The following is a 15,689-nucleotide window of genomic DNA, read 5'->3' on the forward strand; positions in this document are numbered from 1 at the left end:
CAAAACAACATCAGGAGAGGAATGGAAGGTTTTCTGAAAGGCATTCCATCAAGAGCAGAGTCAGGACAATACCTAAAGGCCTCTTAACTATTCCTGAAAGAGTTTAAAGGACCCTGAAGTAAGTGGCACCACTATTCAAAGCTCTGCAAACATTTTTTCTTCTCTTGATCAAAGAGGCCCAACAGCAGTGAGCATTTGGAGGTAACAGTGAGCATTTGGAGGTAAGAGCATCCTCCCGGGGAGAGGCCGTGTCACCTGGAACATGAACCACAACAATTTGCATTACCTTGCCACTGTTATTTCTATGAATCACCATAGTACTAAACAACAAATTGGAGGCCAGCATTAAGAGTCACTATTCTTGAGGAGGCTCCTAAAGTTTGCCAAGCAGACTCCAAGAGAATTTTACGTTTCTCTGGTTGCCTTCCCTCCCCGCCCCACCCTGGTACATATTCATGTCAAGGGAAGTGAAAATTTAAGTGAACTCACATCCTTACAATTACCCCTTCTCCCCACAAATTTGGGGGGCTACTGACAATACTTTTATTCTTTTTTAGATCTTAGCCCCAATGATTCTTTCCCAAATTGTGATGTGAATTACTCTTCATGGAACCACTGGGAACAGCGTTGGGAAGGTGGTGAGTGAGATTACTCTAATTTCATTCCATGTCAATGTGTAATACAGTTCAGGAGCCAAAAATAGGCCTTCTTTTTGATCTCACCTACCTGTATCTTCACACTACACCTACATGGATGATGACACATGCAGCTCACTGCAAGAATAACTACGGGAACTAAAGAAGGATCATTTTAAGGCACTTGTCTGGCACGTCAAATGCAGCATAACCTACATATTCCTAAGGAAAGGACGAGTAGTAAACACATCAGATCGATCCAACTCTACTAGTACACCTTAGCTTTTCCCCTTTTAACCCTTTTTCCTTTAAGAGAGGGACATATACTATTGAGTAGTTCCAAATTACTCTCCCAGGCAAAGTGTACACGGGCTGTTTGCAAATGCAGAGCAGAGATTTTCGGAAGGAAAGGCAAACAGTGACATTTTTATCAGTAGCCAGAACAAGCTGCTCAGTTTTGCAGAAATGCTGTGAATTACTGTGTTCTTTCTCGTAACAAGACATCACTGACTCACAAAACAAGTTTATTATACAGCTTTCTTTTTCTCCAGCCCAATGTGAGAAGAGGTAGATTGAAAGCAGGGGTTCTTTGGCCAGGCACTACCTAAGTTCTGCCCTGCTGTAACCCAAGGAAGTGATTTCAGAAAACCCTCCTCTACTTCACAAATTGCTTCTACTCTGATTCTCTTCTTCTCTCTTCAGTTGCTTGGTTTTGCTCAGCTCAAACTGATTAAAAAATTAGCATCTGCTAATCTGAATCAAAATTTACCTCCTTAGTGCATCAGAGGAACACCGTACACGAGAAATATCAATGGATTATTCTTAGATCACTGGAGAAAGCTAATACCACCATGATGAGCTTCAAAAATTTTCTTCAAAAAGTTTCCAGAAAAACTCATCCACACAGCTGAGCACATTACAAACCTGATGAATTAATGCACTGAACAAAAACACTAAAAAGGCTAAATACTGCAGGATTAGCGTTGCTTAAAAATTATGCTGGACGTAAATGCCTTTGTTTTTGTTTTCTCCCTACCTGGCATAACTTTGATACATTTTTTGGCTCCATGTCAGAGCTTATTGGATTTACCATTTAAAAGACAAGCCAAATAGAACAATACTGAATGCAATATCTTTTTTTGTCTCCTTGAAAATTAGAGTACTATAAAAATATAAAAGTTGATATTAAATACAAGATGATAGTAAAACCCTGCCCTGCCCATTTTTCAGACCAGAGAAGGAACTCTGGCTGCATATAATGCATCTTGATAATAAGCACATGTGAAAGCAGCTGTTAATTAGAGCAACAACTAGGTCACTTAAAATTTCAGGTCGAGGAAGCTAATCACACCATTTACCATTAGACCTCGTTGGTATTCACAGGAACATTTATAAACCCTCCTAACATTAGAGTTTAAAATTGCTCTCTGCCCACCTTGGAGAGCTCATCAAGTGTTGCTGCATGAGGACCAAAAGCTTATGTAGCACAACTCATGTCAGTGCAGATACAGGAGTTCACTTGAAACAATTATGCTGAGTTAATAGCGCAAAATAATAAATTATGAGTTGAGAGGAAGGTTGGGTAAAGCTTGGTGAGCTTTAAGTTAGCCTGTACATTTAAGTGATGTCCTTAGGCTATGATAAAAAAATAAAATGCTAGGTTAAAGTCAAAACAGCAAAGAAGGGTCAGTGGAAACAGCAGACAGACTTCTGAGGCTGTCACTGCCCATTTTCAGAGCTTTATGTACTACAGCTTATTTCTACCTAAGGCTGGTATCCTGATCTTCTTCCCAGCCTTAAATAACCTGGATCATTCCTGTTTCAAAGTCTGTTTTTCAGACCTAAATATGAGCAGAAAAGTGTTTTTAAATGATTTTGAGCAAGCTGTGAGTTCTGTGTCTTTCCAGGTCGTTTATAATGCATCAGAATGACAATTACATTAAGCTCCACACAGCGACTCATAAAACAGCAAGTGGCAGCAGGAAAGAGTCAGAGAAGAGGAGAGGGGTGTAACTGTCCAAGAAGAGATTTATAAATCAGGATTAGATAACACAGAACAGAGTGAGGGGGACTAAACAGTATCATTATTTTCTTCAAAGGAAATCCTGATGAAGCACAGTGTGTGGATGGAGGTGGAGAGAGCAATAATGAGGACTCAATTTGCCTTTAAAAACACACTGGTTGTTTAGTACAACTTGATTTAGATGACAGCAGATTAGAAAGCAAAAAGAAATTAGAGAAGTATGAAAATAATTATTATTCAAGGCAGCACATTGTAATGAAAATCATTGCTGAGAGAAAGTAAAACTTGAAAAATGGCATTGATGCTCTGTTTATTTTTAAAAATCAGATGGAAATAAACCAAACTCATCTTGTGTTATGTATCCAAATGGAATAAAAAAGCCCCAACCAGCCATGCTAAAGATAAAATTCCCATAGTTTTCTGTATGATTTCTCGTTTAGTAATTCAAGTATAAACAGTAATGTCTAACTGGGAGTTGTACCAGGTTGGCAAGGTGAATAAGTTACCAACTTGTGGTTTCCATCCTTTTCAAATCTTGAGTAGAAAGGGGTGAAAACACACTGGCTTCCTTAATTATTAGGATTATCGCTCATTGTAAATGTAATGTATAATGGCCAGAGGCTTCAATGAGTTTCATTACTCTAAATGCTTTATTCCAGAACAGTGACACTCTGCTTTGCATTTAGAATTTAAAAGGCAGTGAAACAGCTAAGAGGTGAGAAATGCCTGAATAAATGATAATAGTCAGAGTCAGATATTTCTTGGTATAGCCACACAATGTCTAATTATTTATTTACACTATTAGGATTTTAACAAGCCTTTCTTTTGAAATTTCTTTATGACTTGTAAACTAAGGAATGACTAGGGAATCAAAAAAGGACAGTGGCAGACATATTCATTTTACAATTAGCAAGGAGGGTGGGAGATAATATGTCTTTTTAATTTTATATTATTAGGTGATGTAAGGATAAGCTGGTTTAACAAACACAAGTGGATGATATTGGCATTTTATTGTTTTAACCCTGTTTTCTTGTTCTATTTCAATTCTTTCAGTTGGGATGAAACAATATGTTACTGTGAAGAGACTGCCTCACATCCAAGTATTCACAGGTAGGTCACAAACCCCAAAAGAAGAGACTGCAGGCCTGTAAAAGCTATTTCAGCCACTAAACATGACTTTAACAGCCCTGCTCAGCTGGAGAGACAACCTAAAAGTGACAGAATGGTCAAGGTACACCCTCAGAGTGTTGAAGCATCTCCACACAATATATTTAAATTTCAATGTGTTGCATCACAGCAGACAAGCTGTGAAAACTCCAGTAGATCCCTGGCACTGGGGAGGGTTTGGATGGTTGATGACCAGGCAGGGGAAACGAGAAGCTCTGTATTTTTTGCTTTTTCTGTGTCTGTCTGTGTGAGACTTTTTGGGGGTTCTAGTTTCTGTTCTACATCCCCAAGCTCTTCCTCTGGGTGGGGTGTTGCTTTCCCGGCATCCCTGACTCAGGAGCAGAGTTTACACTGGTACCTGTGTTTTGTGTCACAGAAACATCACAGGAGTGGCAGGAGATGATGTACCTACTTTTAGTAGGTTACAGATGTGGTTTTGTCTGTAGTTGTCATGTTTTGATATGGCACAAAGCCCTGAGCTCATTGTTAGATGTAAATGTGTAATACTGGTATAGAAAGATACATGAAATTTTTACTGCATCACATTTTATCCACTACTTTGGAATTCCACACATTTTTACTTGAAGAAAAAGCTGGCAGCCTCCTCACATTATATTTAAAAACAATGTTTTTCTTCGTTCAAGGGAGAAAATAAAACCAAATGAAAACTTCCTTTGTTCTCAAGGCACTTCTACCTCTCTAAAAGCTTGTCCTTCAGGTACTATTGCAATATTTTAGCTTTGACAGCTGCTCTGTTGAGACATGACTACTGATAAAACAAAGCTTTGTCACTCCAGCTCCAGTACAATGGCAATGCACATGTCAGCAAGAAAAGAATTGAGGACAATATGTGATGCATCATTCTTGCATAACTTGTTTACCAAAAATCCCATTACAAGTGTGGTGAGGACCAGCTGAAGCATCTCAATATGTTGGTGGAGTTAATCTAATGAATGGCTGAATGCATGAGAACCCTGCACCATGTACATTAAGATTAGAGTAGGTTCTTTATACTTGCAAGTCACGAAGTCATAGCTGATGTTCAGTAAACAGCAAACCAAAAAAAATGCTGCTTTTACTATTTCCAACAATATTTTTGTTTGTACAGAAACTCACAGTTCCTTCAGGCCTCTCCCTCTCTACTTCCACAGGGGACTTCGAGTAAATACTCATCATGTGATATTAAACAAATGTAGGTCTATTAACCAACATATGGATGAAGAAAAGCTTTTGTTTGGTTGGGGTTTTTTTGTTTTAGTCAAAGAAAGCTCTTATACCTTTCCAACCAAATACTAGAATCAATCAGAAAATACTTGCAATCAAAAATACTTGCAACCTGCAGAGATCTGTAGCGTTTAAAGGGAGCAGGGACTAAAACCTGTTTAACACAGTCACTTTAACACAGGAAAAGGGGAAAACAAAATAAAGGTCAGCAACCTGGGCTCAGGAACTCCATCCTGTTTGCAGACTGTACACAACCAACAAACACACTGAAATAACCAGCTCCCTCACACTCCTAGCACTGATTTCTTCTGAAAGTACACAGACTATAAAAATCCAAAGGATAATTCTTGTTTGAAACAATCTAGTAGTGGAGACAGACTGAGAAACACAGTGACCTTTCCCACTAGACCTTCACCTGGCACATAGGAAGGGTTTGCTGAGTGTCAAAAGAGGTCCTGTGAAAAGTTATTTACTGCCAAATCTCACTGCATTATGGAAGAAAAACCTGGATCTACTCTAGCTGTTTTATATTGAGATATGCACAGTATTTACCAACAAGCAACAAATGAACTAAATATGCTTCTCTTAAATTAAGTAATCCATCTGTCAATAGCACAAACTAGACTCTGCTTATGTTTGAAAAGAACAGAATATATTATGCAAATAATATTTGCATAAGCACTTACCCTTAGCTGGTCTCTTTCACAACTCATCTGTTGTTTTGAACTCTACAAGAGGAAAAAAGAACACCAAAATAACTTTGAAAGCATAACATTCTTGCCACAACAAAGCTGCTAAATCTACCTATCTTACACATATAAATCTTGGAAATGTGTCTAAACACAATATTGCATTGTGGATCTAGATAGAATCATTACTGCAAGAAAGTTTTTTTCCCCACTTATATTTTAAAATTACAAAAGGAAATGAACCAGAACCCACAACAAATCTGAGGTAGAAAAGCATTTTGTTTTTTTAGATTTGAAACACTTCATTGGTAGTTCAGCTCAGGAAGAAGCTTTCCCCTGTTTCTGTTCCATCACGAGTCTGTGCTGTATTTCTGAACACCCCTCTACTAAGATACCATGATACATTCACAGCACATCTAAGAAATAAAGATATGGAGGCTTCATATAAGTGATAACACACATTCCTATGACAACTTCCAGTTCTGATCAGGTGTAAGAATAACTCTGAAGATGATTTGATTCCACAGCATATTTTTTTCCGTGCTGCTGTCTCTGTGTTTTGCCAGGTTTATGAGAAATGCTCTCCAGAGTGTGAGAGCTTTGCTCAGGAACATACTCAGATGTTGATTTGTCCAGCCTACGGTGAGAGGTTTTTTTTAGTCTGGTTGGTTTTTGTTTTGTTTTTTTTAAAAAGAAGTATTTTAAGAATATTTTATAATCATTAGGTAGTATAATTAGCCTTGAAAGTGCAATCAGTATTTCTGTCATTAATGTACATGGCAAAGAGTTCATAAAACATGAAATCTGATGCAAGAAAAAATTCAAATCTGAATCTTCAGAAGTTCAGAACACACTTTTTGCTACTTTGTACTTAGAAAAAGTTAAAGCATGGACTAACACCCATTTGTATAAGCTATTTTCACTCTGTAGTGATGATGAAAAACTTCTCAAAGTTGGGTTACTGCAAACAAATAAAGCTGCCAGCCCTTTTTTCAACATAGAAGAAAGAATCCTAGTAAGGAAGTTACAAGCTAAACCTTCTACATGGACAGCAGAAGTTTTACAAAGCAGTCCCTGTATGAAAACACAAAGTCTAACAGAAACAAATGCTCTTTGAAGTTCTCTTGCAGGGAATAAAATGTAAAGGAATTCAGCATAGGGCTAATTACACTTCCCCTGAGGAGTCAAACTAAGTACAGCTAAAGTCACTATCACTTGCAGACTAATGATTCCACTTCTCAAAGTTCATGACTTTACAGCATTTATAAATTACTTTAAGGTCTTACTAGTCTGCACTATAAGTGTGCTTGTATAAGTCTCAAGAGTTAATTTCAGACCTGAATTCCATATGAACCTCTTCACATTGATTAAAAAAAATAAAACAGAGTATTTGAGTTGGAAGGGACCTACAATAATCATCTAGTTCCTTCATTGGAAATGACTGTGAAGAGTCTTTTGGAAAGACTGTCTGAAATTTATATTAGCTGTTTATAGCAAATCCCATTTTAATATAGGGAAAAATGGCTTCCAATTGTACTTTTAATATCATCCTCGAAAAGAATGTGTTGTCCTCTTCCCCATGGGATGAAACTTTTGGCTCTGACCTCACATTAGCTGCCCAGATTTACAGACATTCTGCCTTCAGACAGAAAGGTGACCAGGGTGGTTAAAGATATGGAAATACATCTAGACAGGGAAGTAGGAAGACCAGGATACTTCATCCTGGAAATGAGACAGCCGCAAAATTTGTACAAAACTAACAATATTTGTAGAGTAGAGCAAGGGTTATAGTTATTGATTACTTAAACAGGTAGTTAATTCTGTGTTTTAATTACTCTGCTACTGTAATATGAAACACAAACCTGACAAATACCTGACAGCTCAGCCACCAGAACAGGACATGCTATTTAAGATTGAAAAGAAGTGTTTATGAACAGTGGGAGAACACAAGAGAGAGGCAAGGAGTGAATAAGAGCCCAGATGTACAAGTCAGGAGAGGGTGACTGCACATTAACATCCAACTGCTCCTCCACAGTTGGCAGCAAAAGAAACAGAAGAAAAACATCCATTTATTTAACACAAATGGCTTTCTTATGATTGTGAAATACTGTTTTAAAATATACTTCTATTCAATCTGCCACCACATCCATGGCACTCTGGTTACTGAAAGAAAGAGAGAAAAACAGTGGGGGCAGCAAGCAGGACACACCAATGCCAGCAATTCCCTTGGTTCTAAGTTCAGCAAATACTTGAATCCAAACTGTGTGTTTTAGCTAAAATAACACAATCCATTGCAGGATGAACATCCACCTACACAGCTCCCCCATCACCCTTCACACTGGGAGCTTTCCAGAACAAAAGCAACAAGGCTTAGTGAAAAGGCATTATTAGGATGAGATTAAAAAGAAAAAAATGAAACAAACCAAAACTTCCCTTGATGAAAAAAATCCTTTTCGTACTTTAAACACTGATGGCATCTGTCTGTCTGTCTGGCCCTCTATTTATCAGTTCAAGTTTATTAATGTACATCTGGGAAAGGCTCATTTTGACACAAGCAGCTTTCTGTGCATCTAACCAGTGCCAAATTTGCTCTCTCATTTTGTCTTTTTTTGCTATCCGTGCCAGTTTAAGAGAGACATCCTGGCAGTACTGAGCACTTAAGGGAAAACATAAATAATGCATTTACAATATGTAAACCTGTACAGATAAATGAGAAAAACTGAAAGCTATAACATATTTAATTAATGATCAGGAGCCCCTGGAAGCAAACCTTGTGCATATCCTGCAATTTTAAGTACAGTGCTTCTCAATCCTGAATTTACTTTGTTATGTCTCTGGATTGAACCATGTGCAATGAACTATTTATTTATTTTAGCTCAAGACTGCTTGAAGAACCTGGTCAGTACGTTGAGTGTCATTGTGTCAAGCTCTCACACACTGTGAGTTTAGTGAAAAGAATTCCTAAAAGATTGATCCTCTTTAAAGGGTTTCATCAAGGAAAAATTTTCAAAGAACTTGAACAATATTTCAAAACTACAAGTCTCTTTATAAGACAGAAGGCTTAGAAGATGCTCATGCTGTCAGGCTCCATCATTTTAAACCCAAAAAAGACCCTTTGGAAATACTGTGCAACCTGCTGGTGTCATTCTCCAGGGAGCTCATGACTAGAAGGGGGAAATTGGTTTTGTTTTCTTTAAGTAACAGTAACAGGTGGGAGACTGAAGATCTTTTAAATGTATTTATCAGTCATCCACTCTTTCTAAGGACACACAATGCCTACCTCTGAAGGAACTGGAAAAAAGAAAATGGGACCCATGTATGCATGAGTGGATAGATGAGGGAGTGACAGCACCACTCCAGGTGATAAGGAATGCCAACAGTCCACCTGGGAAGGTTTTTTGCTGTCAAGGTTTTTAAGTGTCATTTTAAAGAAAGGGTTTAGGTGATGGGGCAAGGAGAACAACAGGGTGGTGACAAGGATATTTACAGAATGTGCCACTTAAAAGGTAAAAGGAAAAAGTATTCTCCTTGCAGTACAACATTCCCAAGTATTTGTTTTACATCTACAAATTCAAAATGCTTTCAGGATTGAGAAAATCCTTTGAAATGGAGCACGGCCCCAGTGGTTGAAAAATAACCAATGGACATCTAATGTCTTTTATATTTTGTCACAAACATTTGAGGTAGATGGACACCCTGTGTTCTGAAACCAGTGCCTGTGAAACCTTCCTGTTTTCCACTGAGCACTCACTGCAATTACTCAGCCACGATTTTCTGTGCAGCTTCAGACACCCAGGAAAGGCCCTCTAGCACTGCTCTCTCTCTCTTTCCACCTCAAAAAAGGCCAGTGCAAATATGATTACCTGAATTGTAACAATATTCCTGTTTTCATTAGGAAAGGATAGCTTACAGTCAGTATCTATACATGAGCTGTGGAACACGAGAGCCAGATGTGAAAGACTTAGCACTGCTCCCAGTCACAGTGCTTTTACCAGAACTTAAACTTCCTAACTGGTGATTGCTCATTCACCTGATTGAGGCCTTATATTTCTCCCCATTCATAGATCTAACAGCTGAAATTAAACCATAGATTATTCCATACTAGTTGTGTTTCACTAGATACTTTGGGACATTTCATACTATTTGCTAAATCCGTCTGTTGGTGTTTTCTCTCATTAGATATTCATCTCACTGCAAAAATCTTTTGTCAAAAATTAAATGCTTGTGTTTTTACCTTGCCACGCTGCCCAAAAATGCTGTGCCACACAAGGAGACACACCATGCACTGCTGCATTTCATATGGAAACAGTCACTCCCCTTGCATCATTTTATTACATATTAGTGTTCATTATCTCATTGCCCTACAGAATTCTGAAGAAATGATGCTTCAAGTTATTTAATATGTGGAGAGGGTATGGGCTTGTACATAAATGTATAAATAATGTTGCCTATTAATCTAAAATTGCTTTTCAGTACTTCATGTGAAAACCCAAAACACAAATGGAGAAACAACGTCCATCCCAAGAGCTCACAATGCCCCAAAACAGAGCCTGAGGTGCTCAAACACAGAAGACTCATTAGAAATATCAGTAACTGCATAAACATACAGGATGATTTGAACTAGAAGTGGGGTTTTCAGAGCCTTTGGTAGTGACTTACAGCATCATTTAGAGGCTTTCAAACAAAATCAGTATTTCTTCCTCAAGGACTAACTGGGGCCATCCTCCACTTTCCTTAAGAGCTGCCCACATTTTCATGTACATGTCTCCTGAAAGCCCCCAAATTTTGACAAGTCTAATGAGGTGAAAGTGTGCTGAAGACTGTTTGTTCCATTGTGTTACTAATACAAAGGGCTACAGAACATATATATCTCTGCATATGTAAATTATTCCAGAACACAGAGCTTGGGGTTTCTCACAGCTAGGTATGTGTTTGCATGCAGAGAATTTTAATTTCATGGGGTTTTATTACCACCATCAGTTATTGTGCTCTAGCAGTGGCTGGAGGGACTGATTTATTCTCCAACACCCTTGGCTGGGTTATTGTATATCGACTGGTGCTGCTCTCATAAATATATTTGGGCGAAGAAATGTCTACAGTTCTGTGCTAATACTAAGCAGAGTTAAGGTTTCAAGTGTCACATACAAGTGGGTTTATTTCTACTGGAAGAAACAGGCAATTATTATGGCCCATTGAGCTCAGATTAAGCATTTCCATCAAAAAAAGAAAAAGAGCCTTGTGCTACAATCCTTGTAAAGCTGTAAATGCAAATGGGGACCATCTCATCTTCCATAAAAAATAATCTATAGTTTTATAGGCTTTCTCCCTCTCCTGGTCTTTTTACCCTCAACTTAGCAAAGTATTACAAACAGGATCATTATATTGTGGCAAAAAACCTATAAAATCTCCAAAATTAAAATAGAAACACTGTTAAAAAATTGTTACATTAAAACGATTTGTAGGCAATTATTTCCTTGTGCAAAAGGGCTCCTTTAGGCAACTGAGAAATCCCAAAGTCCAATTTTCACTGTTTCTTGGCTTCAGGATATGTTTCTTCACCAAGATTTTCTATGTTGCTTGAACATTCTTACCTGGCAAGTACAGTGGGGTGGGGTTTTTTTTTGTTTTTGGTTTTTTTTCTAATATAAATTAGGAAAGTCATCTCTAAGAAAATATTTGTTACAAGTACCATTCTAGATAAACACTTGTGTGGTAAAGCCTCAAAATTAAATTCTGCATGTATGTTCTGCACGGAGTAATCCCATGAGAAACCTGATCCATAGTTAGTATTCAAATGTAAACTCCTTTTCTCCATAAAGGACTAGCCATAATGCATTTCATTTAATTTCCCTGCATAACACAGAAAATATTATAAGGAATAATCAGAAGGCAAAGGCAGTGTACTACAAAGAATAAATGGACACAATGAAAATTGTAATTAAAAATATTGTGATGTTAAAGCAGCAACCAGTCTAGAATTACAGTATGTTATCTTAGAATGCAAACAGGCCCAGACCAGGCCTGGCATATTACATGTATTACCCTATTTACTGCTGCATAAATCATTTTTGTTTCATAAGTATGCTGTTATTACAAGAATTTACTCTTGTACCTTTGGGGAAAAGGATTTTATGTTTCTTTCCTTAAAGTCCTACCCAGAAAGAAAAAAAAAAAAGAAGTGCAGATCATGGCATGGATACCAATCGAGTGATAAACTCTGAAGCTCGTGTAAATATAGAATGAAGAAAGTGGAGATACTAATTAGCATCTGAGTATCTGATACTGCTGAATTCTGAGGCTTTGCATTACACAAACAAGGCAGTAAATCTGTTATGCTGCATAATATTTTTGAAGTAAAGATCATGGGTAGATATGACAACTAAAAATATATAATAAAATAAGAATATATAGAGTATAAAATGTATTTATCTGTCTATCTATAGAGATAAAACAAAATTAAGAGAGGGTTTAAATAAAGACTGCACTTTACATAGAATAGTGTCTTGTATTTTAACCAGAAACTTCCTCCCAGTCTGTTCAGGTGGCAGTTGCAGTAACTGCAGGTAACGACTCAGAAAGACACTTCAAGGAAGAGGAGAGAACAGCAGACTGACAATGAGGATATCACTGGAGACAGGCCTGGATTTCCAGACAATTACCAAAGCTAGTTATGTTACAAATTGCTCCCAGAGACGTGGCCTGGGTGTTATCAGCAAACATCTGCACGGCCACTCGCTGTGCTCGTGTGCTGATAAAAATAAGTCAGGTTCGTTCAGTCACTGATGCTTTGACAAATTACAAAAAAATCCCAAACCACAGCTTTTATCTGGCACATCCACATTATTGGCTGAAGAGGCCATTATGGAAGGAACTGCTCTGAGAAACCAGATATTGCCAGGTCAGCAAGAAGCCAATGAACTGACAGGCATCCAGACTTTCATTTGTCCCCTTACCTGGATTTACTCTTTTTCCAATTAAAACATTAGAGTACCATAAAGTGAAAGGCTGTGTGTGTACAGATATATTTATATATATATAAAATAGTTTAATTTGTATGAAATGATCCCAAGCATACCAAAAGGTCATTCTTCAGTATTAACCTAATAAATCAATCATCAAAAATTTATGATTTATCATCAATAACTGATCTGCAGAACTTGTTTTATTCATCTACTGATAAAATAGGAAAACCTTAGAATGTTTACCATGACAAACAATTTAAATTCTACAATTGGTTCTAACTAAGACATAATTAATATCATTCCACTATAGGTCAAATTAGTTGGCTAGTTAAGCTATTGATATTACTCTTTTTTCCCTTTGCTTTGTGTTTGGTTTGGTTGTTTCTTTAACAGGTAAGAATTTCTGTCACAAGCAGGATTTGCAGTTGTATAGATGTGTACTATACATACCTACTTTTGTCAGTAGAATTTGAATGCAAAAAAAAAAATGAACACCATAAAGTACATTAAAATGACAGTCTGTTTTCATGTATCACTCCACCTAAAACTTGAAGTTTTGATGGATAACTTCATTATTTATAAAACATATATGTGCTTCTTATCTTTAGCTCTTGGGAGAGAATTGCAAGGACATAAATGCAAGATGCAAATTAATCATTAGTATTCACACATATTTTCAATAGGATGGTAGAATGTCATTAATGTCTTAAATTACCCTCTTCTGGTTTTCAGAAAGGAAAATTTCAGGAAATGCAGCACCAAGTTTTGTGCTTGCACACACACAGATCACAAATCCAAACATAAGCCTTTGTACCCTCTGCCACACGTATCAGAGTTATTTTGCAGTGAAGCAGAGTTGGCCCATCCTGCACTAAATTATCAAATTGTGGACTCCTCAGGTGAGATTTTTTTTTTTTCTAAAGCACGAAGGAATTATGCCCTCATGAAGTTTAGAGGGAGAACTTCACACCGTATGTGAGGCCAGTAAATACACCCAAACCCAGAAGTGTTTTCTCTTTGTTTTTGAATGAATGAGTTGTCCCACAGAGAAAAATGTGTCCATCCCACCCTGAACTGGGACTGTTCTTGCTTTCATGGCACAAGCCTGACCTGTGCTCTGCACCAGGTTTCACTCCCCCTCTCCATCACACATTTCTGTACGTGCAAGAAGCTTGAATCAGCAGAAAGTGCAGGCAGATATTTAATAAGCTCCACACATGCCATTAGGAACTTTCCACTGAGCTTTATACAAATCTGATAATGTTCAGTGGAACTGCAGGTTGTACAAACAGACAGAACATTTGGCTCTCAGAGCCACAAACCAATCACTTTGCAAAGCTGTTGATACTCATTCCACATGGAAAAATCCTGGTTTGGTTCTGGTTTGCACTGTAAATCTCACTTACCAAAGGCAGCCCCCTTTGCTGAGTACAGCAACAGAACTGCAGAGAAACTCTACTGAAATGAGTAATTTTAGATTTAGAGGTGCAGGGGAGGGTAAAAATCTTCTGGTAGTTGTCTGAAGAATAAATCCTGTTCCTTGCACTTACCAAATTGTTCACAGATTCACTGTGGCTCACAGTATTCCAGAGGTGTGGCAAGACAAAGCTTCTCCTGCTCCACCTGAGGACCTTTATGTAATCACTTGACACAGTTTTCCAGGTATCATGTTATCAGTAAGAAATCACAGATGGACTAGATGACCTTTAAAGATCCCAATCTGTTCTGTGACTCTAAATAAGTAACACAAGCCAAATCAGTAATACTGGCTATTCTCCTCATTATTAAAATGAGTAATCAATTAACAGTTGATTATCTTTTAATATTCATGTAAAATGAATAGATACCAAGATAATTGTGGTGCCAAACACAGCTGTATGGAGAACAAAATACACCAGTAAATGAGAACAAAGCAAGCATGAATTACCTCCTAATAACTTTGGTTATATTTAGCCTCAGATTATGCCACTAACAAGAGATATTCAAGTGGTTTGCCAGGTTTCTTCTCAATGGAATAAAACATGTACTTGCACACTGCTCTGGATTAGGGATTTTTTTAGGAGTCCTAAAGTTCCACCTTGGGAACTGCACAGGTCTGATTTGCACCTTGTGTGTTCACACTCACACCCAGAGCTGAATTAACTCCTCATACCCTTGCTCAGCTCAGGAACTGTGCCTTGAAGGAGTTGTTTCCTGAATAGTCACAATCCTTTTCCTGCCTGGGGAGATGCACCTTTCAGGAAAATATTTAAATTCCCTCCCCATTTGCCCATGGCTAACAAGTCAAAAAGCACATGACAAAACCAAAATCTCTGCGTCTGTAGCCCTGGTGCCCTGAGAGGAAAGTGTTCTGTTCTGCACAATACTCAGAGCCAAGCACTGCACAGGGAAGGAAGGGCAGAGTACCTTAATCTCCTCTCCTAAACAGCTTAACTAACTATAGAAGATGCAATGCATTCAATAACTACCCAGTGCTTTCCCTTGTTCCAGGAATGCATTACAAAGACTGTCAATAAACTTTAATTAGCAATATATTTTTAGTGGCAGTGCTACAGTTTGCTGCAATGAAACATTTCTCCCAAGAATTTCTAAAGCTTTCCTAAAGAAACCTTGACATGTAATAATGAAAGACAGAGATTGTCATATAGCAGCATCCATTAGGGCACTATATTCTCCTCGTTCAGAAGTGGTAAGGGTACCTTGAGCAAGTAACTCTCATTTAAAATGTTCTTTACTTTTCTGTTAGGAAAATGAACAGTCATTGGCAAAATTCAGGTGCAGCTGACAAAGTTAAACATTTTCTTTCACCTCTTAATGAGACCACAGCAATGGCCTCACTGTCCTAAAAAAAAGAAAAGCAGAGGGAAACATTTAAAACTTGTGTATCTCTGTGCACCCGCAGGCACACCCACACTCATTCTGCAAACTAAATGTCACGTTCTTCAATGACCTCCGTGATAACAAGCTTAAAAATATAAGTTCAAAATTG

The 15,689-nt window shown here is 37.7% G+C and overlaps 1 protein-coding gene across 20 annotated transcripts in view; it reads right to left on the reverse strand.

Annotated features, from left to right (window-relative positions):
• The window catches only part of RBFOX1 (RNA binding fox-1 homolog 1), a 1,129,454-nt gene that overhangs the window by 357,104 nt on the left and 756,661 nt on the right, over positions 1–15,689 (reverse strand). For 17 of the 20 annotated variants that reach the window (XM_027684195.1, XM_027684196.1, XM_027684193.1 and 14 more), the window contains one exon: positions 5,736–5,777. The exons of the other annotated variants lie outside the window; for them this stretch is intronic. In XM_027684195.1, the coding sequence (XP_027539996.1) occupies positions 5,736–5,777 (42 nt within the window). The remainder of the gene's footprint in view (positions 1–5,735; positions 5,778–15,689) is intronic. 20 annotated transcript variants of the gene reach the window in all.

This window comes from Neopelma chrysocephalum, unplaced genomic scaffold (genome assembly GCF_003984885.1).
Source record: "Neopelma chrysocephalum unplaced genomic scaffold, ASM398488v2 Primary Assembly neopelma1_65b, whole genome shotgun sequence".
In the NCBI taxonomy this organism is placed as follows: domain Eukaryota; kingdom Metazoa; phylum Chordata; class Aves; order Passeriformes; family Pipridae; genus Neopelma; species Neopelma chrysocephalum.